Source organism: Onychostoma macrolepis, chromosome 22 (genome assembly GCF_012432095.1).
Source record: "Onychostoma macrolepis isolate SWU-2019 chromosome 22, ASM1243209v1, whole genome shotgun sequence".
Taxonomy (NCBI): Eukaryota; Metazoa; Chordata; class Actinopteri; order Cypriniformes; family Cyprinidae; genus Onychostoma; species Onychostoma macrolepis.
This window is the reverse complement of record NC_081176.1, coordinates 33142726-33168973: the sequence shown is the minus strand read 5'-3', so window position 1 is coordinate 33168973 and position 26248 is coordinate 33142726. Positions and strand designations below refer to the sequence as shown.

At 37.2% G+C, this 26248-nt stretch overlaps 1 protein-coding gene across 1 annotated transcript in view; it reads right to left on the bottom strand.

Moving 5' to 3' along the window:
• Positions 1 to 23553, bottom strand: part of ptk7a (protein tyrosine kinase 7a) — a 40686-nt gene extending 17133 nt beyond the window's left edge. The window contains exons 1-3 of the mRNA XM_058761736.1: positions 22998 to 23553; positions 2254 to 2550; positions 942 to 1044 (exon numbers count right to left, since the gene is read on the bottom strand). Of these exons, the coding sequence (XP_058617719.1) occupies positions 942 to 1044; positions 2254 to 2550; positions 22998 to 23079 (482 nt within the window). The 5' untranslated portion in view covers positions 23080 to 23553. The remainder of the gene's footprint in view (positions 1 to 941; positions 1045 to 2253; positions 2551 to 22997) is intronic.
• Between the last annotated feature and the right edge of the window lie 2695 nt (positions 23554 to 26248).

The following is a 26248-nucleotide window of genomic DNA, read 5'->3' as shown; positions in this document are numbered from 1 at the left end:
TGTGTGGATAAAAACTAGAGTAGAGCGCCATCTGCTGTTAAAATCTAAGCTCAAAATCGATTCCTGAGTGAATCGCCATGCATTCGGAAGATCTTAGAATCGATCCACAAATCAATTCTGCATTGATTTATCGTCACAGCCCTACTAAACGTGCTTAATTTTTTCAAATGGGCAATTTACCTTCAAATTCTGCCGGATATAAGTTACACGCCTCTTAAGCCAAGGGTGTCCAAACCTGTCCCTAAAGAGCCAATGTCCTGCAGAATTTAGCTGCAACCTGCCCCAACACACCAGCCTGCAAGTTTCTAGTAATCCGGAAGACCTTCATTAGCTTATTCAGATGCGTTTAATTAGGATTTGAGCTAAATAGTCTGCATGTGACCAGTCAGTAGCATAAATGGACACCATGTGCCTTAAATAGAAAGTATAATTCCTTCGTCTGCATTCCGCTCATGGACGTAGTTTCCTTTTTCAGCATAGTCCACTGATGTTCTTGCACATAGTCCACAAACATGCTTGTCCACAGACAAAAGAAAAAAGGTCCATTAGGTGTCCATCTAGACAATGATTAGGCAAACCTGTTTCTAGAGGGCCACTGTTTGGCAGAGTTTAGCCCCAACCCTAATTAAACACACCTGAACAAGCTAATTCAGGTCTTCAGATTTTCTAGAAACTTCCTGTGCTGGAGCTGCTTACAGGCTAAACTCTGCAGGATGTTGGCCCTCCAGGAGCAGGACTGGACGCCCCTGATATAGAGTATACAATATTGTGCAAGATGTTGTGGAGTGCTGAAAATTAAGAATAACTGGACCTTTACGACAAGAACATAAGGAGTGCTTGCTCTGCATTATGTACTGCGTGTGAGCTTGTGTAGCTAAAGGGGCTCGCATCCACAGCATGTTTCTGATGTAAGGTTAGCAATCAGACATGCAGTTCCTCACCGTGGGTGTCCATCTATGTTGCAGCGTAGCACCACTTGTGAGGAGCTCTGAATCTCTGCCTCTGATTCTGGACTCTTCAGACTCACCATGCCACTTTCCAACCCTGTAAGACAAGACAGGTTAAAGACTAACAGCTTGATGATCAGATGGTGGCTAAAACCCTTGTCGAAACTCTCGGCGCTCATTATCAAAAACAAACTCCCCCATTCACACCATCTGGTCATGCTTTGCGCCCGCCGCAAAAACAGGCCTCTCCATTCAGTTGACCTTACTTGTTATCTGACACAAGCAGCCGGACGCTGCATTTCAACCAATTAATCTTGGCATTGGGCATAAAGGGGCGCTTTGTCTGGCTTCCACTTGCTGGCTCGAAATAACCTTCTCTCACGCGGGCGTTGTTTAGCTTACTGCAGTCGCAAAGGGGGTGAAGTGGGATGGCTAGGAAGGGCCCATGGTTCACATGTGTTTTTACACGCCAGGAAAAGCATTTGCAAGAGGCACCAAACACAAGGATTTTGACTAACTTGTTAAAGGTTTCGTTCACCCAAAAATGAAAATTAGCCTGTGATTAGGCAGGTGTTTCTGTTCAACTGTCCAAAAGACATCAAATAAAGTGCACCCATCCAATATAAAAGGTGCCTCACACGGCTACGGGGGAAGGGGGTGAATAAAGGCCTCCTGTAGCGAATCGATGCGTTTTTGTAAGAAAAATATCCATATTTCAAACGTAATAAACACTTCTCTCTCACTTCATCTATCTGTCATAAGTGGAAGTCATTCCGGAGGATGACGTAGGACGTATGCGTTGCGGGATTGGTGACAAATGCGGAGAGAGAACAAAAAATGCTTGTGAATTAGAAAGCACAAAACGAGGATTTGTAAAGAAATTTTTTGTAAAGAAACTTTGCTTCCTTTTCTCCTGTAAACAAACTCGCAAGACTAGCATATCTCAGAGGCGCGCGCGATGCATATGTCTTATGTTATTTACAGATAGTAAGATATTTTTCTAACAAAAACGCATGGATTCGCTACAGGAGGCCTTTATTCACCCCCGAGGACCATGCGAGGCACGTTTTATTATGGATGCGTGTGCTTTATTTGACGTCTTTTGGACAGTTGAACAGAAACACCCACTGCAATGATAACGCCTGGAAGAGCCAGGACCATTTTTAATACAACTCCGATTGGATTCGTCTGAAAGAAGAAAGCCATATTCACCTAGGTTGCCTCGAGGGTGAGTACATCACAGGCTAGTTTTCATTTTTATGTGAACAAACCCTTTAAGAAGGGATATATTGAGCATTACACTCACATTTGATGTTGAAGGAGGCCTCGCCAGTCTGGTATTCTTCGCCAGTGCGGTTCTTTGAGGCAAAGCACTGGAAGTTTCCTGAGTCGAGTGTCCTGTCAATGGCAGTGAATTTCAGGTTGCCCCCTTCCAGAAATCGTCTCTCCGAATTGGTCACCGTCTCTCCATTGTGTTTCCAGGAGTAGATGACACCTTGAGGGTCGTTTACTTCACACCGCAGCATGGCACTGCGCCCATGCAGGGCATCCTGGGATTTTGGCTCCTTGGTGAAAGAGAATGAGGCGGCTTGCACCAGAATCACTATCGGGAGAAGAAAACAAAGCACAGGCATGAAGAAAGATAACCTAAAGAACTAATCTAGCAGATCAGTGCCAGCGCTTACAGGTCCAGACGGACAACTTGTGATGTTGATTAGCAAGATGCTGAAACGCAGGTGAAGGAATGTAGCTTTGAGAAAAAGCAGAACACCCCCTCACCCCTCCCTCAGACTCTCAGTTCGTTCTTTGTTTTCATCCAGCTGGAACTTCAAGGCCAGACGCCCAGGTGTGCTTTAGACAGACAGGCCCAGCTGGGCTAGACGAGACAAGACCTTTTTAACGCTGACCAGTCTCTCTGACCCAAACGATAACCTTAATAATTATGTATTTGAGTAAAACCATTGGTCCTGGCCTCATTTCAGATCAAAGTGTGGCTATGGTGTGTAATAAGCGCCTAAATTGTATAATACTGAAATGCAGAGTTTACTGAAGGAAAGCATGCGAGGCAAGCACATGAATACCTGTATGAACATGCACCATGAAGCCCAAAGTGTGGGCTTTTACATTTAGCATTACCTTAAATTATCTGGACAACATTATTTCACTTCAAAATACATGCAAGTTTTCCATTTTTCACTGCGAAGAAAACATGCTATTGTTGTGTTGGATTGTTAGGATGTTCCAGATGATGCTACAATGTTGTGTGGCTAATGAAGTTGGCGTGTTTGTGTGTGTGTGTGGTAAGTTCATATGTGCTTGCTATGGTGCTCTGAATGATTGCTAGATCAGTTCCATGATGATGTGGATAGTTGCCAGGACGTTGCTATTAGGTTGCAAATGTGTTTTCAGTGGGGGACTGCGGGTGTTAGATAATGTAATTGGATATTGCTGAAAAAAACAATAGAACCATCACAAAAAATTCTAATGGTTTCCACTACAAATACCATTACAAACATTACAAACCATCAACTTTTAACCATTAAAATCATTAAAAAATGCTTTTTTTTGTGTTTTGGGACATATTCCATCAGGATTTATTGGGTTTTTAACAAGCCACCAATAGAAGGTGACCAATTACCAGAAGAAACCCACAGGGTCCATTACAAATTTTGTGACGGTGTCTACTGTTTTTTTCAGCAGGGATTGTGTTTTTTTTTTAATGAAAATGTTGTCAAATATTTTTGACCAGGCCACATATTGCCCAGGCCTATCACAAAACAAATAAACCTTCAAGAATAGTTGGCTACATTGAGGCTGATGAGTTGCGGGACGAGCAATAAAACTGAATGAAACATTTTGTAGCCAAACAACAAAGTTGGCTGTTCAAAAGCACATTGAGAGCATAGCTAATATATCCTAAAGTATACCCAGTTCTTGATAAAGAATATATCGATTTATCAGCTTTTGCCGTGATTCTGTTCATTTTTTGGATCGCAATTCACTATATAGTCTAAGGTTGTGCCAATACATGATAGTATCATGTATCGACAATAGTCAGAGGTATCTCCTGTGGCCGATGCCTTTGATGATAGCAAGACTATTATTATTATTATTATTACTACTACTACTACTACTACTATCAGGCTAGTAATACTATCTAATTAATATTAGGGCTTATTTGTTCCATCATATACAGTGGTGTGTGTTATAACCAATCACACACGATTATGCTGAGCTTATGAATGCAATGGCCAATCAGAGGCCTTCAGATGAGTCAGCGCTGAAACAGTGGAGTTTCGTTGTTCATCGCGCTCAATGACTAAATTCAGCTCTCTCGCAAATTCTCTCATCATAAACAACAGGGCAGATGTACGTGTGATGTACGTACAAAACCGATTTATTAATCATAAAGTGTAGATAGCTTCACTGATTATAACGGGAGTGTTTTTAAAGTGCATATACTCGCGCTAGACTGAGCTTGTGATGATGTTCTTTGGTAATGTAAATGTTCTTTGCTTGTTTTCTGTAGCTGCTTTTTGAATAACTGAGGAAATATAAGCATTATAATTAGCAACTGATAATGTTTCTATTAAATATTGATCGTGTTAAATACAAATTCAGTCATATTAAAAACATTAGGCTGCGTTCAGCCTTACACTGGAGTTGGTTCACGTTCTGGGAATGAAACCAAGTAAATAATTAAATTAATTAGCACGATAATATCACGAATCGGTGGTCTTACAGGCTAACAATAGGACGAGATGACAATTGAGCATATCGCCCAACACTAATATAGTCTCTTCCCTATTTAGGAGTTTGTTTAAATCCCTAATCCGACTATGAGCAATAGTAAAATTCATGCTTGCTGGCTGGCTGGCTGGCGAAAGCTGATACGCCAGTGATGATCTTCAAACACAATTGATGGTTTTATATCACTCCGGTAAAAACTGAATTCCAACGTGCCAATTTTTACTTCTAGACAAAAAAGAGGCAGCCCTGAGAATGACAGGCGTCTCCAGGGTCTAATCTGTGGCGCCTCTGCCCAGTTTCTACCCCGCAGAGTGAAGCTCTGAAGACGTCCCATTCAGACAGACAGACAGTAGTCAGTCCCGCTCCAGCGAGCACAGCTCGTGCTGGGAGACGACCAGCATGCACTGGGAATGGGAAATGAAGCCCAGATTCCCTGTGGAGCGGAGTAAAACATATTCAATAAACAGCTGCGATGAGTGACTGAAGTTTGAACCATACAGAGATATTTCATGAGTCTAGCTGATGTTTGAGGGGGTGAAGGAAAGTTGCACCTGTCAGGAGCGAGATAACCTCTCTTTAATTCACTCTGACATGAGGTCAATGTCACATCAGCCTACGAAACCCTGTTTCTACATGTCTGTCATCTCCACCTGCACCTGTGTCAGTAGGTTATACTTGAGACCAAGTAGGCTATACTTAATGTAATTATTACAATATTCAAATGTTGCAAAATTTTATATCATCAGCATACTCTGCGACTTGCCACCACCTTAGCTTCCTTACCCATCAACAGAGCTGGGTAGTAACTGATAACGTGTAATCAGGATTACATAATCAGATTCCTAAAACGAAGTACTCTTAATTAGATTAAGTTACATTTTAAAATACTTGTAATCAGAATACAGTTACTCTTTTTATTGATTACATATTCACACAATAGCAATAAATTAGTGCTGTCAAACGATTAATCACATCCAAAATAAAAGTTTTTGTTTACATTATATATCTGTGTATGTATGTATGTATGTATGCATGTATGTATGTATGTATATATGTATATGTATATATGTATATATGTATATATGTATATATATATGTATATATATATATATATATATATATATATATATATATATATATATATATATATATATATATATATATATATATATATACACAAATACACATACGGTATATATTTTGAAAATATTTACATACATTTATATATTTATATTATATTTTATATAAATATATATATATATAATATATTTAAAACAATTCATAAATATATACATGCATGTGTTTGTATTTATATATACGTAATAAATATACACAGCACACACACATATATTATGTAAACAAAACGTTTATTTTGGATGTGATTAATCATTTGACAGAACTACAATAAATTTTAAATTGTTCTTTTTCATCTTTTAAAATTTCCTTTCTAAAATAGATGTTTATGTTTATATTCTTATTATTATTCAGAAAGTCTTCCAGTTTTGTGGACGTTCACACAAAAAGTCACGAGGCTATAATAACACAGAAAATTGAGAGGCCACACCGCATTTGACCGCTGGATGTACGAAAATCATTTCAGTTTTAAGAAGCGTTTTCTCAACATGTTAACACTGCATCAACTACTCATGAACATTCATTTTTATTTGCATTATCGGGTCAGTGGGTTGTTTTAACTATGCATTCCTATGCCTTTGGAAGAACTCACAAATTCACGTTATTTCTTGTTTACATGTAGTTCAGAGATTCCCAAACCTTTTTTGTCAGCCAGTCTTCTGGGATTTTAAGGTAAAAAGTTAAATATTTAGTAACACTTTTGCACATTCATGGTGCTCTTAATGGTCACATGACATGCATGTAAACAAATAGTTCATCTTTTTTCATTTTGGTTGAGATTTTTTTAAATAATTTATTTTCATTTAATATTCTTATGATTTAACTGTTAATGTGTCAATAAACTTACAAACCCCCTGCAGTTCCTTCACGAACCCCAGTTTTTAATGCACTTCATGTTGTTAATAACAAAGAACGTAACTTTCTTTTTCTTTGTATTTTAATTCAATATGGTACAAGACTATCCAATTTAAGTCAATTTGATTAACGAGTTAGGTCAAAAAGTAATCTAAAAGTAGTCTGATTATATTACCTCAAATGTGTAATGTAATGGATTACGTTACTAACTCCAATTTTTGTCATGTAATTTGGAATCAGTATCGAACTACAATTTGTAAGTAATCTACCCAGCAAAACAACATTACAAGCAAGCTATTTGTAGTCTTTACCAATGACAAAGAAATCTTCTGACTACTTTTGTGTTTTCTTATGCGGTTATGATTATGCCTGTAAAGAATGCGCTCCCACAGAACTCGACAAAAGCTAATATCACCAAATGCTATTCGTAACCCTGCACCGCCTGCATCATTGTTTTTCCTCACGCAGACCGCACTCAGTACGTCTGTATTCAGAGGTCTATGGAAAGCAGAATCATGTCTGTACATGTAAGTCTCCAGGATACAAGATCTTTATCCATGAACCTGACACAGTGAGATCTCTATTGTCCTCAAACAGCAAGTCTGTCATCATCTTCAGACCTTATTCATAATGGCTAAAGTTTGCTAGTATTTTGCAGAACTACCATACTAGTACAGCAATAAAGGGATATCCTGAATTCAGTCAAGTTAATCTTTATGGATAGCATTCATTAACATTGATTTCATCTTTTCCCTCAGTTACAATTGAAGTCTATGGGGCAAGTGTACCTGAGGATTTAAAAGCATTCATTGAAAAAGCGACATGATTTTGTCCTTAAAAAAAACAACTACTATTATTCTCTTTGTTTGCACGTCACGTATAAGGCTATGCTTATTATTGTAATGAACTGCGTTTTAACTAGTGCTGTCAAATGATTAATCGCGATTAATTTCATCCAAAATAAAAGTCTGTTTACATAACATGTGTGTGCTGTGTATTATGTATATATAAATACACACACATACAGTATATATTTTGAAAATATTTCCATGTATATTCATAATTGATATATACAAATATTTGAAATGTATAAACATAACATTTTTCTTAAATATAAGCATGCACGTGTGTGTATTTATATATATATATACATAAATATACACATTATGTAAACAAAACTTTTATTTTGGATGTGATTAATCGCGATTAACCAATACCAAATAACAAACCAATACCAATACAACTTCTCACCCCATCTACTTTAAAATACATTTATATACGCAATTGTCGTTTGCTTTTACAAACGGCGGGCCAAAGCAAAGTACAGCCGGGCAATGATATGTTCCTCCATTCGTAGCGGGTCAGTCCTGCCACAAACCCTCACCAATACACAGAAACACAAATCACTTACACAACTACACAAACACAGATGTATCTCTCTCCTTAAGCACATTTTCCCATCTAAGGCTTGGTCAGAGAAACAATCTATCTGCGGCTCTGTGTGACCAGAAGACCTTGTCTGTTAGCTCCCATATGACCATAAGGCAGAATTAACTCACCACTCAACACCGACCACACAGCTGCACTGACAATCGCTACACAATCCCACGGACCGTGACCGACCACAATCAAAAGCTTTAAATAACGCGGCTAAAGAAACTCCAAATGCAGATTAAAGTGCTTGGTTAAAACAATGGGAAAAAAAATACACTATATCTATGGTTCACACCACAATAGACTCAAATTGTGACTACACCAGGGTTAATATAAAGAAATAAAATGTTAAATAAATAAAAAAGACGACTTATTTCAGTTAGATACCAGGGTGCCATTTCTTATTTTCATTTAGTCTAAGGTCAAAAAAACGAAAACTGAAACAATAACTACATATAGTTAACTATATAAACTGTTAAAAATGACAAAAACACAATTTCTAAAACTTTAACTAAAATTTTAATTTTTATACATTATATCTTTAAATAACTTCTGAACATTTAATCAAATTTAGCTTATGACGACTAGTCTACTATAAAATAAAAATTTTTTATCATTTGTTATTATTATTATTATGTCCAGGTTGATTAGGCCCCAAAAACTTTAGCCTGAATATTTAAGCAAAAATATCTTAATCATACTATAAATCATAAAATATGACGACAATAATTGCAATATATTTTTTTGGCCAAATCAGGCAGCCCTAGCGTATATTCATAAAATCATTCTTACATAAATATTTGCCTTGAACTGAGCTTTATGACATTTTAATTTATTGCAATATTTCTAACAATTTTTTTCTTTTTACTTTATTTACAAATTTAGCTCAAGTTTATGCAAATTAGCAGTGACATGGGGTGTAAACCACCAATAGGAGTGCAGACAGTGATTCACACCCAGACATAGTTCACTGTCACAGAGTAATGCCTGACCAAACCAAAAGCACGACTGCAATTTCCAGCATTTAAACTGCAGGGTCTGCGAACATTTCTGGTAAAAAAAAAACAAACAAAAAAAAACAAAAAAAAAAAGTGTTAGATGGAACTGACAACACTACATTATTCAGGTAAGTATAAATAATTAAATCAGCCAAACTAAAAATGGGTAGAGGTTCCTTGATGAGAGATGTAGATGCTAAAAATTGAAGAATGTTTTGAAGAAAATCGAAGAACACAGTTTTTGACATTATATCAGAATAAGAACTAACATCAAAAGTACTTTGTACAGGTAATAGGCATCAATGCATGTTCAAATGAGACTAACTAGGGTGTTCAATGTTTTAAATGAATCCATTTATCCACGTTGTGCTTATTCGCAGAGTTATTCAAGCTCTCAAAAGCCAATACCCACATGACTTTCATTGGCCCTGATGAGAGCAGGATGCTTCAGGGCAGGAGCACTAACCTGGCTGAAGCTGCTCTCCACTTCCTGGATTCCTGTGGAGGAATTTAAATTTTTTGGGACAAAGATGCCATTCATGGTCTCTCTACAACTAACAAGCCAGCAGAGAACCAGGAGAGGAACCTGATTGGCTGAAGAACATATAAACTTTATGTACATACTAGGCTTGCTCACAAAACCTCTCCAAAGAGCAAGGGTTGTGCTCGAACACTATCAAACTCTCTGTTCAAACTGGCCTCTTTCAACACGCAAACCTCAAGATACTGGATGCACCAAAACATTTGGCTGCAACAGTCTGAATGACGGTTTCTGACATCGCTTTGTAGACATAAAAGACACACTACCTTAAGAACCAAAATCTCAACAAATGTCAGTCTTACTTGCACGCACAAACAGTGCTTTTTTACTACAAATAAAACATTATTATTGTAGTTAAACCATGGTAACCACAAATTAATGGTTTTGCTACACTAACCATAGTTTAACCATCGTATTTGTAGTAAAACTGTGGTTAAATGGCAATCAATCCACCAAAAAAACATTACTGCATTTTTAATATATTAAACCATGGTTCATTTTTGTGAGGGCCAAGTTCACCACCTTCACACTATGCCTTTGATGCCAGGCGATCATCTGCGAGCAGAACTTTATAAGGCGCGTCTGCGGTCGAACTCCAATCCGCCGCTGGAAAATCTGGAAACCACTAATCAGCCTGTATCAGAGTCATGACTGATTTTCCATTGAACAAGTGAGGAATGATGTACAGTCAGCCAGTCATTAACACAAAAAAACCTGTCAATTACAGTTTAGCAGAATGCTGCCATTCACCATCACAATCAAGTATTCCGAAGGAGCTGCATGTCCATTTTAGACACCAAGAGCCAGATTTACTAAACAGGGCAAATTAGCGTTAGAGCACAATTCCATAATAGCGCCGATGTGAGGGAAAAATCTGCGTGTGATTTGACAATGTGCACATTAAACACAGACGCAGCCAGATAATTTCCATAATGACCAGCGCAATCTACCAAGAGCAGCGCAAATTACCGCCTGCTTTAACATGCTTTTTTTGGGGGCGTTAAATAACGGCGCAAACACCAGTAATTTGACGAGCGCAAACGTTAGTAAAATAGCGTTGCGTGATTCATTTGAAAATTCTACTCCCATAACTTTTGCATCTGAAAGGGAAACTCCTACAAATACATAGCCTATTCAATAATGTCAAGCGCAAAAATAACTGTGTACACATCTTCTCAGCCCTAAATCGTCACTGTGTATCTTTAGTGAAACCTGAATTTTATTTATTTATTTTTTTACTAAAAATTGAATGCCAAAAGACGTTTGTTCTGGTGCAAGTTGTTCGTAAATCTGGCCCCAATTCTCTGTTTCAACACCGGGTGGATTACTTACAAATTGTAGTCCATTACTGATTACAGATTACATAATGGAAGCTGTAGTAAGTAACATAATCTAAATTAATCAATTTAGGTAATGTATTCTCACTACTTTGATTACTTTTTATCAAACTTGTTTTAAACTTACCATTAAAAGTAGCATATTTCTATTAAAAAAAGCAAAGAGAATTTTTTTATATCAACATAATGCATTAAACATTACATTACACTACACTGGGCTTAATGTAAGAACTGCAGTGGGTTTGAGAGTTGATAAAAAGCTAAAAATGTATTAAATAATAAAAAATTATTTAAACACAAACACTAAAAACAGAAATACGTATTTTGTTTACCTGCATGTCAATGTGACCATTAACCAACATCAGAGAATTGTAAACATGCAAATGTGTTGTTAAATTATTGAAATATTAACTTACATGAACAAACAATAATAAACATGCAAACAGCAATGACAAGGTTCAAAGATCATAGTCAACGCTAAATGGTATGATAAACAATAGGATTTTTAGAGGAAAATTTAAAAGAGAAATATTATGAATGATTTATTCACTGTGTGAATAATATGTAATCGTGTAATCCATAAAAAGTAACTAATCTGATTACAAGCATTATAAAATGTAATATACTCTAATTACGAGTACTTGATTTTTGTAATCGGACTACGTAATCCAGATTACATGTAATCAGTTACTACCCAGCTCTGCGTACTTGTGTTAAAAGGTGCAACAGCCAGTATGCTAGGGAGGATGAGTTTGAAAGAGCCGTTGATTTATTAGTCCTACATATGAAACAAAGCCCACTGGGGTGGCAGACTCAGACCGTACTGTAATTTTAGACTTGCCCCACACACTGTGCCACCCACAGATGTTGAGACAGTAAAGCAGAGGAGTGATGGTGAACAGGGACGCATGAAGAGATCCACATACCCACATATCAACTGCGGCTGATGAACTCCACCTGTCCTCTTAAAACACAAGCCGTTTAATTGGGTTGTTAATCTGATCTGAAACCATGAGAACGGCCCACGTGGAAACGTGAGCACTGAGGATCGACCCACAGAATATAACAGGGGTAGGAACTGGACACTTAAACTTTGAGATTATGAGTTTTCAATGTTTTATTTTTTTGCTGACATTAAAGCAACAATTAATTTGAATTAATTAATGGTTTGAATGAATGATTCACTCATAAATACTTCACTTGTTTCATTAATGAATGAATCAGCGTTTTTTGAATGAATCTCTTGAATGAATGATTCAATGACATTTGTTTTTTTGTTTTTTTAAGAGTCACTTGTCGCCACCTAGTGGCGAAACAATGTAATCAATACAAAGGTTAATTGAACTGCCAATTACTTTCAAAGCTGATTGCAATCTTTTACTGATTAATCGTGCAGCGCTACGATCAACAAACTCTCACGGAAATTCATAACCATCTATTTATGTGGTCAGATTTTGAAACTGCCACAAGCTGATAGTTATTATACCTCAAATAATGGCCATATAACAGCTAATAAACAAATAAAAAGTAGTCTATAGGCCCTGTTCACACCAAGCACGATAACTATAAAGATAACGATAAAGATATAGTTCTAAAAATTGTTCTCAATATTAAAGAATAGTAGAGTCCACACCACAACTATAACGATAAAAGCACAGAGAAACGATATAGTTGGAATCACTTTCAGAACGATTTTTTTCAGCCAATCAGAATCCATCCCGCTGTCACAAGCTCGAGAATTTAAAGGTGCCATAGAAAGAAAAAACTGTATTTACCTTGGCATAGTTGAATAATAAGAGTTCTGTGCATGGAAATGACATACCGTGAGCCTCAAACACCATTGTTTCCTCCTTCTTATGTAAATCTCGTGAATGCAAAAGACCACTGAAAAAGAGGCGAATCCCAGCATAACACCGACTGTGACATTACAGTCGGGATCATTAATGTTTACGCCCCCAACATTTGCATAACGTATACCAGCCCATGTTCTAGGCCAGCCGGACCTGCACAGCCGAATCAGATGCAGTGTTGCCAGATATTGCTATTAAAACAAACAAAAACCGATAAATAAAAATAAAGAAATATAAAGAAAAAGAAAAGAAAGCTTATAACAGCTGGATCTGGCAACACAGAGGCTGCGTCCGCACCCTCGCCCTCACTCACAACTCTCTCTTAAGCCTTGTTCACTCCACCAGCGTCTCGCAGCGATCACGTTCATACCACAGATGCTAAACATTCTTGCAAAATCTCTCAAAATCTGTATCTTCACCTGATACAGGCTCAAACATATAAGGTTGGATGCCTAACCTCTCCATCGTTCACAGCGGACAGTAGAGATCTGTTTGTTGTGCGAGCTACTGAAATCAGCCGCGCTGTGAAACAGCCAATCAGAGCAGAGCTCAACATTATTATTCATGACCCTTCCAAATAAGGTTATAACAGACCATTTCATTCTAGGGACAAATCCTAGGGTTGTAAATGGACATGTAAAACCGTTTCTGGTGATTTTTTGCCCTTACCTAAGCCACATACCTTCTATGTAGATATCAGAGAACAATTTTAAATACTGTATCAATGCATTCTATGTAGGGCTGGGCGATATATCAAATATGATATTCATGCGCATCTTGTCAGTAAAGCCGGATCAGTGATTAGCGGTAAATCTCCATCGCCTGTTTTCAAATAGAGCGCCATTTAATACACAGAGCCGTAGTTCACTGACAAGCTACGCAATATCGCGTTCATTATCGAAGGCGACTCATCTGTGAAAATGGCACCTTTAAAGTGGCAGACGAGTATTTGCTTACAAACGATACCGCAATTGGATATCAGTACCATCATTACTCAAGGAAAAATTAATTATGTTTAAATGTATATTACTATCAATGGTCACAGAACAGCAGTTTCTACTTGGTAAAAAGGCACATTTTAGTAGTCATTAAAAACATCTAACAAAGATCTAGCTTTAGACAGTGGTTTCTCTCTCTGAGGGAAACTAGATATCGATGCCTGTTAGCCCTAAAACATCCTGTCTGCCCCCTCCAGGCCTTTGACCCCAAAACACAGAGATTTGCAAGGTGCTCCATCATCTATTGAATAGGTGGGAGCCTCATTTCACGCAGGAAGGAAGCTGTTTTTGCAGCTGTTCGCGGTATCACTGTCTCGGACATGGCTGAACAGGTGCCACTGCAGGATCATAACGTGTAGCAAGATGGAGGCGGCTGCACATGTAGTGCTGGCTGAAGGGTTGGGTGGGGTTAATGAATCAGCCAGAAGAGACCACTGAAAAAAAAACAAAAAAACCCATCTGATCAGGGCATGGGCGGCTGGTGGAGCTGCCAGACGCCAGAGAGGAATTATATTACAGAGCATTAGCGCCCATCGTGCCGATTTAGTATTGAGGGAGTGTCGCGACAGGAATTTGTTTATGTGCAATTATTTACAGTAATTGCTGGACGAACTATATTAAGAGACAATTTCAAGTCAAACAAATAAGTTTAGAGTGAGGCAACTTCTCATAACAGGGCTGCGTTTCCCAAAAGCCTAAGTTGATCGTAGCTCCATTGCTTTCAATGGGTCTATGATGTCCTTAAGCTTACGATGCTTTTGGGAAACGCAGCCCAGGTCAATGACCATGATCTTTACTTACATCTGTGAACTTTCAAATCTTTTGAATTCAAATCTTAATTTAAAAAAGAAAGTTTTGGTGGACAATTTCTTTCAAATATTCATGGGAGTTGTTAAAATACTTACTATTAAAAGAGTGTGCCAAACTATCAACTAAGGTGAAGAAGTGTCCAGAATTAGTTTTAATGAGGCTATCTTCATTATGACGTCAGGACAGTGACAGCGTCTGGAGGGTGAAACCCGTGACACAGTTTGTATTGTGCTCCATTCAGTGTTCACTGCTATTCACCAGGAGGTCTGAGAGGTCAAACTGAGCCTCCACACTTGTGGAAACCCAACACCGTACATCATTAGCAGGGCCAATGGCTTCGCATGCAGAAGAAAAGCACGGCTTTTCTGTTTATATGAGTGATGATGGGTGGTGTGGCGGGTGGGGGGGGGGGGAGAAATCGCTGGGGTTCAAACCAGCAGAGTCCTGAAAATAACAAACACCAAAATAAATCTAGTTTAAAGTAAATCACACAAGTTCTTAGAAATGTACTCTTTGTACATTTATCATGGTTTCGTGGGGGTTTTTTGGGGGGGGGGCCAGCATTTTCAAGAAAGTTTTAGATGTAATGACATGAAAAATGTGTGATGTAACCAATATAAAGAGCAACAACATTTTCTTTATACCCTAAATGTGTACAGATCATAATTATTTGCCTTTAAAATATATTTTAAAATCTTAAATGAAACAAACATTTTATTTTAAATACTTAATTAGTTGTCATGAATTATCATAGATAACATTATGCTTTTGGGGAGTCACAAAACATGACATTTTACAACTAGAACTAACCTTGCCTTGTCATAAAAATGTCAAACTATCATTACTATATTTAAAGAGATTCATTGACCTTGACACACAGTCATAAAGATCTGCAGGATATGATATTTCATATTTTTTTCCCCCACCCTTTATGTTTCTACATGTTAGTTAGACCTTTGATTTGGCAGATAAATATCTCTTTTTTTACTTTCAAATATTAATTAACAAAACAGTTATTATTTTCATTTTTCCCTATACTACTATTACTAGTTTAAGTTTATGCCAAACTACGTTTTCTTTTCACGAATTTCATTCTTTTAATGACTTTTTTCTTCATTATTATACCAGTAAAGTTATATTGCACTTTATATTTTTGACTTTATACCCCTCAAAACAATATCAAAATGGATCTGAATTTAGAAATTAAAAACAGTCATCATAGAAGAGGAGCATTAAAGTCATTGTGCATATGAATTGCATTTGTAATGTATTCTTGAATACATTCATGGATAAAACGATGAGGCAGTGCCATTTAGGCCTTACAAAAAAGCATGCATATAGTCTGTTAAGAGGTTAGCCAATCATAATGTAGGCCATTTACATGTAGAAGTCTTAAAAGTGCAGATGCAAAAAATATTTTGTGAAAAACTAAATCCTTGACTAGCATTATAAACAGATGTCAGTGACAATTTTTAGCTTGTCTTCATGAATACATCAAATGCACAAAGATGAGAAGGAAGAGCATGTGTGTTTAATTTGAGTCCAAGTTCATGACTAAGCACTCGTTCAGGGAATGCGGTCCCGTCCAGGGGGTCACAGCACAATGCAGGCTCTACAGGACATCCCACAGTCTTCTGTGACTCTCCACGTGTTTACAGTATGAGACGGGGATTGTGATGCAATTAGCCATTCTCTGACATTACAGGAACATCACGAGAGCTTCACACACTTGCAGCGTTGCCCTCAAACTCTAAACAACAGGAGCATCTGATGAGTGTTTCAGGAGACACCATGGAGCCCTAATACAAACAGATCTTGTTTAACACAAGAGAGACAATACAACAAACAGCGTGCTTGCAAACCAGAGCTATTGTTTGGACGAGACAAAACCTTTTCCCTTCGGAATGTCAAACTAAACCCAAACTTCTGGATTAAACATGAGCTAAATGAGGCCGAAGTCCTGTTTATTAATGATTTGAAGATTTGCTCTTGTGAGGGGAGAAAGCAGCACACGCTACCACCCGAGGAATACGCACACATTTTTCTCATTAAATATCATCTGGGCGGCATTGTGGTGAAGGAGGGGAATGCTAAATACAGAATGGGGGAAGGGCCAGCCAAAGTAACGTAAAGCACATGCACTTCTTGTAATCACTCTCATTCTCCTATCAAAACTAACAAAAACCACTCGCTCTCCGAAGAGCTCGCCAGAATTCACCAGTCAACTTCACACAGACTCAAACCACTCAGTTTATCTTCTAGCCTAAAACCTGATGCAAGCATAAAAAATATATATTGTGTGTATACACACACTGTTGGGAAAGTTACTTAATGCATTACAATACTGCATTACTCCATGAAAAACTAACTCATTTCTAGGGCTGCCCTCGACTAAGGATTTTTCTGGTCAACTAGTAGTCGTTCATTTTAAGCATTATTCGACTAATCGCACATTTATTAATAAACCATTTGAATCATTATAATGCACCTTTAATTGACTACATAGCCTAATAAGCGCACGCATAAAGCCTGCCACGGCACACCGGCAGAAGTAATGATTATGAATGTGTAAGGGAAAAACAGTAAGGAGGCTGCATTAACATTTTAACAATTTATTGATGAACTAGTGCTTTCTTTGTTTTCAGTTTAAGAGATGAAGTCGGCGACACTGACTCGTCATCTCCGCAGTAGTGATGCGCCTGTATTCATGTGGCTTACATAATTGGAGAATATTGTTTTCCATTTGAATTACGCTCTCATTATTACGCTATTACATTATGCTCTCTCTCTCTCTCTATATATCTATATCTATATCTATATCTATATCTATATATATATATATATATATATATATATATATATATATATATATATATATATGTGTGTGTGTGTTTTTCCATGTCTCTAAACCAAGTATACACAAAGTTTCGTGATCAAGTTCAAGGAGACCGAGACGGCAGAAAGCGCATCCTGTTTGCTTTCATTATTTTACAAAAGTGCAATGTTTTGTTGTTATTGTGAGTGCACACAAATAAACGTAGAGTCTTTACAGATTCAAAAGATGTATTACTCTTATCTGTATGACCAAAAATGAGGGAGTATTTTATTTTTTGCGACTAACAACTTTGGACGACCAAGCCTATTCTGGTTAGTCGACTATTAGGGGGCAGCCCAACTAATTTTATTACTTTGTTACTTTTTATGGAAAGTAATGCATTACATTATTTTTGTGTTGCTTTTTGTCACCAGGGCTGGGCTTGCTTATTTCTTTTTTAATTCTTTAATTTTAATTTTTTGGCAACTATAAAGCCTCTTTAACACCAAAAGTGAAATTAATAAGCCTCCGGCTGAAGGAAGTGCCTCTGCATTTACTCCTGATTTCTCTCAACACGGACAGGAAAGGTGTCAGTGAATAAATGGGAAAACAAAGTAACTTGTGTTACTTATTTGAAAACCTAACTCAGATATTTCATTGCAAATGTAATACTACTACATTATTTTACTAGTAATTTAAAAAGTAATTTGATTAGGTAACTTGTGTTACTTGTTTAATTTCACTTTAATTTCAATATTTACTAATACATTAATAAAATCATCTGTTGACATTTTTTAATGGACCTGAGCTGACATGAACTACTAATGAGCAGTTGTTTTTATCAACCAATGTTAACAAAAATTAATAAATGTTCATTGTTAGTTAATGTTAACTAATATAGGACATTAATACAGTGTTACCATGCTTTTGCATTACCGCATGAAAACTTTAATTATCCTGAAATCAATTGTTAATAAATTGTCATGATGTAAAAAAAAATTAAAATTAATTGTATTAATTTCATAAAATTGTAATAATGCAAAAAACTTAATGGCTGCAAACACGGGCATACATTTATTTTCTGTGGGTTTTTTTTTTTTTTTGGATGAAATATGACCGTTTTCACCCAAAAGCACGAAACACTAGCAATGACTATTTTGCGGATCAGGAAAACCAGTTTTATTTTTATAACTTTGAGGGATTACGTATATAGTTTACGGAAACTTCCACATATGCCGTACGCATCACGAGCAGATAATTGCAATTGGTCAAACAAATTTCCTTGATGATGGAATTACGGTTTTGAAGAACAGCTTGTGAAAATCTTTAGCAGACCATTGGAGAATCCTGACTAAGCCTTGGCAAAACCCACGACTCGAATGGTTTACAGTAGAGGAGACAGCTGCTTCTGATTGGGTTTCGGTTTGATGGAGATTACATTCAGACAGCAGGTAAAGAATGAATGAATTAGTTTTCATTTGCACTACTTCAGATTCATTCACATTTTAAACATGCCTGCCTGTTTGTGTTCCACAGAGCAAAGAAATGCAAATGGTTTAGATCAATATGAGAGTGAGTTCATGACAACAAATTGTCATTTTTGGTTGAACTATCCCAATATTATGGGTTCAACCCACTTATAATCGGTGTTTAGTGACCTTGAAATGTTATATCCAATTTTTCTACTCCTGGCATGTCAAACCAGTAGACATAGTAAAATCTGCATAATGTGTGCAACGACACAAACTTTACAACTCAAACTCCAGATTTGCTATTTTAAACCCTCAAAATGTTTTGCCCCATAGACTTCCATTGTACACTGAAAAAAACTATTTTCACTCATAAATTGGTAGTAAATGTCACAATTAATTACAAAGAAACAGCAAGTAAAAATGAATTATACATGAAATTTTAAAGTAGAAAGACTGAAATGGTATTTTCTTGTAAAACATTTCACTTTGTTTCATTTACAACTTATGTATTTTACAGTGTTAGTGCACTCAATATATACTCACTGTACTGTACTCGCTATTTTCAGTTGTTTTTACAAACTGAAACTCCAATAAGTCTAAAATGGTACAGCTTCACGTTTTCAGTTTTTTAAACTGAGCTAACTAATCTCATGGATATACGAGCACGACATTATCATAAAAGCCAGCCGGGCTCACGTTTCTGCAACCGGCTCCAAGATAAACGTGTCTCTGCTTTTTACGCCAAGACCTCTGCGTTTCATCACTGCTGCTCAGAGTGGCAGCCGGCAGCGGAGAGAGCGACTTTAAGGCATCTCAGAGGCTGTCGTTACAGAAGTTAATTAAGAAAGAGATCAAACAGGCACGCTGTCAGCTGCCCCCCTCTGATTCAATGTGGCCGGACGCCAAACACCGGGAATATGGAGAAGTTTAATCAGACTCAAACCAGTTGAGACATGCTTGACATGGCCTCCACTGAGTTTATTCAAGGTGATGCAGGGAGCACTTCTGTCCAAAAATGGAGATATTTCATAGCGTTGATGGTTTTACCATTATTCTTTAAATGTTGAAATGAGTGCACATGCTTAAACAGCAAGCAAAATATAGCCTAACTCATCACCCCCTCACAGTAACTTGCAAACAAAGGACAATGAGCAACATCACAAAAGGCTTCACCTCTTAAACGAGTGTGAACTTCCTGAAGACCTGTGTGATCCCAACAATAGTGGCATTTTACATTCAAAGCATGCCTTGAGATGCTATATTGTGATGGTCTAACAGGCAGCGCAGTGTCTCAAGAGTGTCAAGCAGCTGTTGTGTCCATCAACGCGTCTCCTGTGGAGCTCAGCTCTTCTCTTTTACTTGATCAAACAAAATAGCTCTCCAAAAACAAAAAACTAATTCGATAAGTGACAACAGGTGGCAATGCCACAACTGAGAAAGGAGATTCATCTTGGCCCAATTCAGACAAATATTACTCATTACTGTACTGTATTGTGAAAACCCCCAGAATACTAAAGTTAAGCAATACGTAATCGTACAATTTTAATATTATGTTTAATTTTAATAATACAAATTTAAGGGAACATTGTCAAGACAATATTCTTAATTGTAAACCCCCCCAAAATAGTAATGGATGCAATGCTCCTCAAAATAAGCTTTTTTATGCATATTTCTTTTGATTTTGGGTTGAAATATGGCTAGGACATGTTCATTGTAAGCTCCACTGATAATTTTAGTAGTTTACTCTTTAAAATGCTAAATTCATAGCAAATGGAAACAAAGTACAAACAAACAAAGTTATAAGTGACTATGAAATGCCTTAAATATTAATGTAAGTATTGGTAAAAGTCTACAACTAGAATTTTCGGAATATTTTCAAATAAAGACTAAAGCATACATAAAAAAATCTTCTGGACTAGTCACACAAAATTACAATACTAGGTTTCAAGTCTTCTCATTCATAATTTATGAGACATTGTTTTCTCTTTTCTCTTGTTGGAGTGACGTTTAAAAAGACCATGAAGTAAATGATTATGATAATATGATCACGACTACAAAACAAACGAAAATTTCAAATGTGTTATAGAAAACCATTTAATCAAATAGTTCTCAGTACAACACAGCAACTGAGATATAGCTCAAACATAACTGAATAAACAAACAGCCGTGATGGTCACAGAGTCACACCTTTACGTTGCATATAGTGGGGGGTATTTCTTCCCAGACCGTCTGCGATTAGCATATGAAAGACAGGAGATGGATCCCCTTCGTCCCCGAGATCAAGCATTGCCCTCAAGTACCTGTGAAATGTTTCTAGCCTCCACCCTTTTATCTTTACAGTCTTCATGCAAATGCCGCAGTTTCTTCAATGGCCCCCGAGGCCATCCCTCCCTCCCTCCAACAATGACCCAAGCTATCTCGTTCAGTCAAAAACTGCTTAAGTTTCCTACCGGAATTTCTGTTACACTCTTAAAAAAAAATGAAGGTTCTTTATTGGAATCTATGGATCCACAAAGAACCTTTGGAACCGCAAAAGGTTCTTTATAGTGGAAAGAAATTCTTTAGATTGTTAAAATGTTCTTCACATGAATAAAAAAAATGGTTCTTTCAAGAACTGATCACTAAAAGGTTTTTTTAAGATTATTAAAATGTTCTTTTAAGAACCGATCACGGAAAGGTTCTTTGAGGAAGCAAAAATGGTTCTTCTATGGCATCAACCCCCATTTGTAACTTTTAGTTTTAAGAGTGTATAATCAAAGAATCCTAATGGAACTTTTGACTGAATTCCAAAATAGCGCAAAAAATAAAATAAATAGTAGAGCTTTTAGAAAGCATAGTTCGAGTTGAACTAATAAAGTTCCCGATAACATAAACATCTCTGTAGGACATCACAAAGACTTTTAAGAAATCCTTCAGGCTTTTAAAACTGTAGTTCTGACCAAGTACCCAGACTTCCATACGCAAGCTGAACTCTAAAAACCTAAAAAGAACAACTAATCCAGCAGGATCTAGATCTGGATCTAGAAACTCCAGTAGAAATCCTAAGAACATGTAACCATATCCTCTTGTTTTTTTCTCTTCACGAAAGACACGAACACTCCTGTGGCAACATCTCATGGGTTCAATTAATCAGGAGATCCAAACAGAAAACTCTTTCAGTTTATGGGTCACTCCACAGAACATCGTGTACCACTTTTTATGGTCCTCAAAAGAGAAGCTTCAGGTCTAACATCTCACACCTCCCCAAAACTCCCTCAAGATGAACTACAGCTCAGGCCATGCATGTTTCATTAAAGGCCACACAGATGTGATTGTTCACTCTCGGAGGAGGTTTCAGAGGAACCTATGATTTATAATACCTTGACTCATACTTTTAATTTACTTAGCATATCTTTTTTTTTCTTTTTCTTTCTCTGGAATTTCAATTAGGTCTACATGCCGCATTGCTGTGGGTATTTGAATAAACTTGTACTTGACTTGACCGAAGCAAAGTCTAATTAATATTCAAGGAGTCCAAGTTGATGCAATTGATATTCAGCTCGTGTTTTACCTAAATGATAGACGTGCCTCGTGAAGTTCACTTAGCCGCCTACAAATATGCACTGCAATCTAGTACAGATAAAAAGACAGACCCCTTTCTCGGTCTCCTTTTACAGACTATTATGGCAGTGTTATTTTACAGGCCTCCTCAGCCCTTACTGTACTTGGGTTTCTGGAAAAGGAGGGTGGGTTGATTCATTCATATAAAAACACGAGTATCCTTTAGTTCAGTGGTAACGCACTGGAACATTTTGTTTCTAAGCTTTGCATTTGCTAACACAATGACTGGAAAGTCTGGGTAAACTCGCATCAAACTGTAATAAATCCAGATTAAATCCAGATTCGCAACTAAACTTCGCGTTGGCTGATAGTTTCATGCGCATCTATGTCTAAACTACTTATGCATTCGGAAAAGAAGTGAATCATGTGAAGTTTCCGAACCATGCAAACACTACACACACGCAAGTTACTGTGTAACAAATTTGCACGCTCATGGACGGATAGATGCGTTCTTACCTTCAGCGATCAAAGTGAACGCTAGGAAAACACTCTCGGCGCTTGTAAGTTTGCGCTCGTGCCTTCTCGTCCATAAACCCATGGTTGAAGTCGATAAAAGCGACGGGTATAAATGAAAGGCTCAAAAGTTCATGTATGTACAGATACTGCAATTGTGGGTTGCCGTATAAACGCTAAAATCCAGTTCCTCGGTTCCTCAGAGCGAGTGTTTCAGGAGTGCATGCTCGTTAGTGTGGAGCTGTGGGTTTGGTTGGATGTGTCAGGCGCTCCATGCTGAATCCAGCAGAAATCTCCTCGAAATGGAGACAAAGAGCCCCTCTGAGCGTGTGTTTGAGGCAGTGCTGGGGGTTTGTGTGAGCGCAGGAGTCGTGTTTCTCTCTCCAGTGGGAGTGGATGGGTGGGAGGGCTCTACCGGGCTGCAGGAAGGTAAGTGGAGACCAGTGACACCAGTCCCTAACGAGTTACTTTCACTCAGTTCACATGACCGAATGCGTTAATATTATATTCAGCATTATTTAAAATAGCCGCATAAGTAGCACAATTGTTCAAAAGAATAGCACCTGGTCTCAGATATCATTTGTTCTTCATCATGGCTGCCCTCTATTGGCCAGATCCATTGGTTTGCTGCAGACGTGCACTCGCAGGTTCACGTGCACCCGCATCAGTGGCATTGTAATTTAGTTCATTGTAATTTTGTTTATTACTTGTCTTTTTCCTTAAAATTGTCTTTATAAGTCACCCGGCTACTGAAAGGGAATTTTACCATATATGGCATATAAGAAATACCATATGAGAAAAAAATAATGAATGTAATCAAACGTACAATTAAATGAAAAAAATAAAGAATGTTGATAACAAAACAGCTCACAATGTTTCCATCGATGCGAATTTAACTTATGCGCAAAATTGGAATATCGCAAAAAAACATTTGCGAATTAAAGCACCGTTTCCATCCAATGAGTCAAAGAGAACAAAATCATCACTTGCCTATCTATCTATCTATCTATCTATCTATCTATCTATCTATCTATCTATCTATCATCTATCTATCTATCTATCTATCTATCTGTCTGTCTAATATTCATAATCTCTATCTATCTATCTATCTATCTATCTAATATTCATAATCTCTTTCTATCTATCTATATATCTATCTATCTAATATTCATAATCTCTTTCTATCTATCTATCTATCTATCTATCTATCTATCTATCTATCTATCTATCTATCTATCTATCTATCTATCTAATATTCCTAATCTCTATCTATCTATCTATCTATCTATCTATCTATCTATCTATCTATCTATCTATCTAATATTCCTAATCTCTATCTATCTATCTATCTATCTATCTATCTATCTATCTATCTATCTATCTATCTATCTATCTATCTAATATTCCTAATCTCTATCTATCTATCTATCTATCTATCTATCTATCTATCTATCTATCTATCTATCTATCTATCTATCTAATATTCCTAATCTCTATCTATCTATCTATCTATCTATCTATCTATCTATCTATCTATCTATCTATCTATCTATCTATCTAATATTCCTAATCTATCTATCTATCTATCTAATATTCCTAATCTATCTATCTAATATTCCTAATCTATCTATATAACATTCCTAATCTATCTATCTTCCATATCTAATATTCCTAATCTATCTATATACGGGCATTGGCGGGATGGACGACCCGGCATCCTGGCCCGACGGCCGTAACTACGGGTGCAGCTTTCACCTGACTCTGGATCCCGCAGCTCTCGCATCTCTGGCGGCGCGACGTCCCTCAACCTCAAAATGTTTCCATCGATTTGAATTTAACTTGTGCGCAAAATTGGAATATCGCATAAAACATTTGCGAATTAAAGCACCATTTCCATCCAATGAGTCAAGAGAACAAAATCGTCACTTCCTGATGAAATGGCACTAAATATCACTAAGAAAAGTAGGAGAAGCCACTGAATATAATAATTTTCATATATGATAAATTACTTGCGCCTGAGAGCGAGCAGACGAAGCACAATAAATGCTGTCATTGCTTTCGGAGGTGAATGTCTGAGTTTGGGAACACAGTCGTGTAAGACAGACATACTTTGACGACAGACTTTGCTTGGGCATTTCAGAATGACAAAAAACAACATTTCAGATGCTGTGCAATGAGATCGGTCCGCTGGTTAGTCAAGTTATCCCATCGTGCAAAGTCACATGACTTTTTTGATGCACATTGAGGAATTTATTCTGTAAATGTGTTTCCATTATTGTTTATGCTGCGCATTTTTATCCTACTCAACTGTGCGCATACGTTTTTTTATGCACATTTTTAGAATTTATGCACATCTTAGTGTTTCCATCCAGTGTTTTTTATGCAACATTTCAAAATGCACATAAAAATAGGTGGATGAAAACATACTGACTTCCATACTACGGAAGTCAATGGCCACGGTCAACAGTTTGGTTTTTATTTTTGGGTGAACATCCCTTCAAGTATCTCTTTAATTTCAAGCATTTGCAATAAACCTGCTGATTTTAAAATTGGGATTTCCAAGTTATGGGAATGTAATAAAAAGCCTTCCTTCATTGAGCCCCATTTCTGTCTTTCTGGAAATGTTTGTACACAAACAAGTGCACTTGTTTAAAGTTGCAATGACATTGAAGTAGCAACAGATCTTCTCTTCCATATTGTGACGTAAATCCAAGAGGAACAAGTGTGTGTGCTCTATGCTTTAGTTGTTGACTGGATTTTTAAATGTGGCTGTTGCAGACAAAAGTGGATGCAGATGAACGCAAGTTTCAAGATTTAAGTGGACTAAATGGCCTTGTCCCGAATGACACCCTAAGCCCATGCAGTCTTCCTCTGAGTGCACACTTTTGTGACGTAATGGCACTTTGACTCCTGGTGGAGTTTGCGGTGGCCATTGTAAAGCTGCATGTTTACATGAAGGCTGTGTCCAAAAGCTTAGGCAGCTGACTTGTTTCCTCGCTGCTCTATCAGACAGTGACTTGCAAGCAATCATTGTGCATGAAGATACCTCCCGAAACAGATTTCGGATGGGCTTCTGAGGCAGCATAATAGTTTAATGATCTACAACAAAGTGAATATTTATTACTACAATACTGATTTCCTGCGAGATTACATCGTAAGTGGAAAAAGTTGGCCACAAATGGCCAAAACTTTACACACAAACTGACCATCAAACGCAACTTTCAGACACCGTCTTTCAACCTTCGTCTTTATTT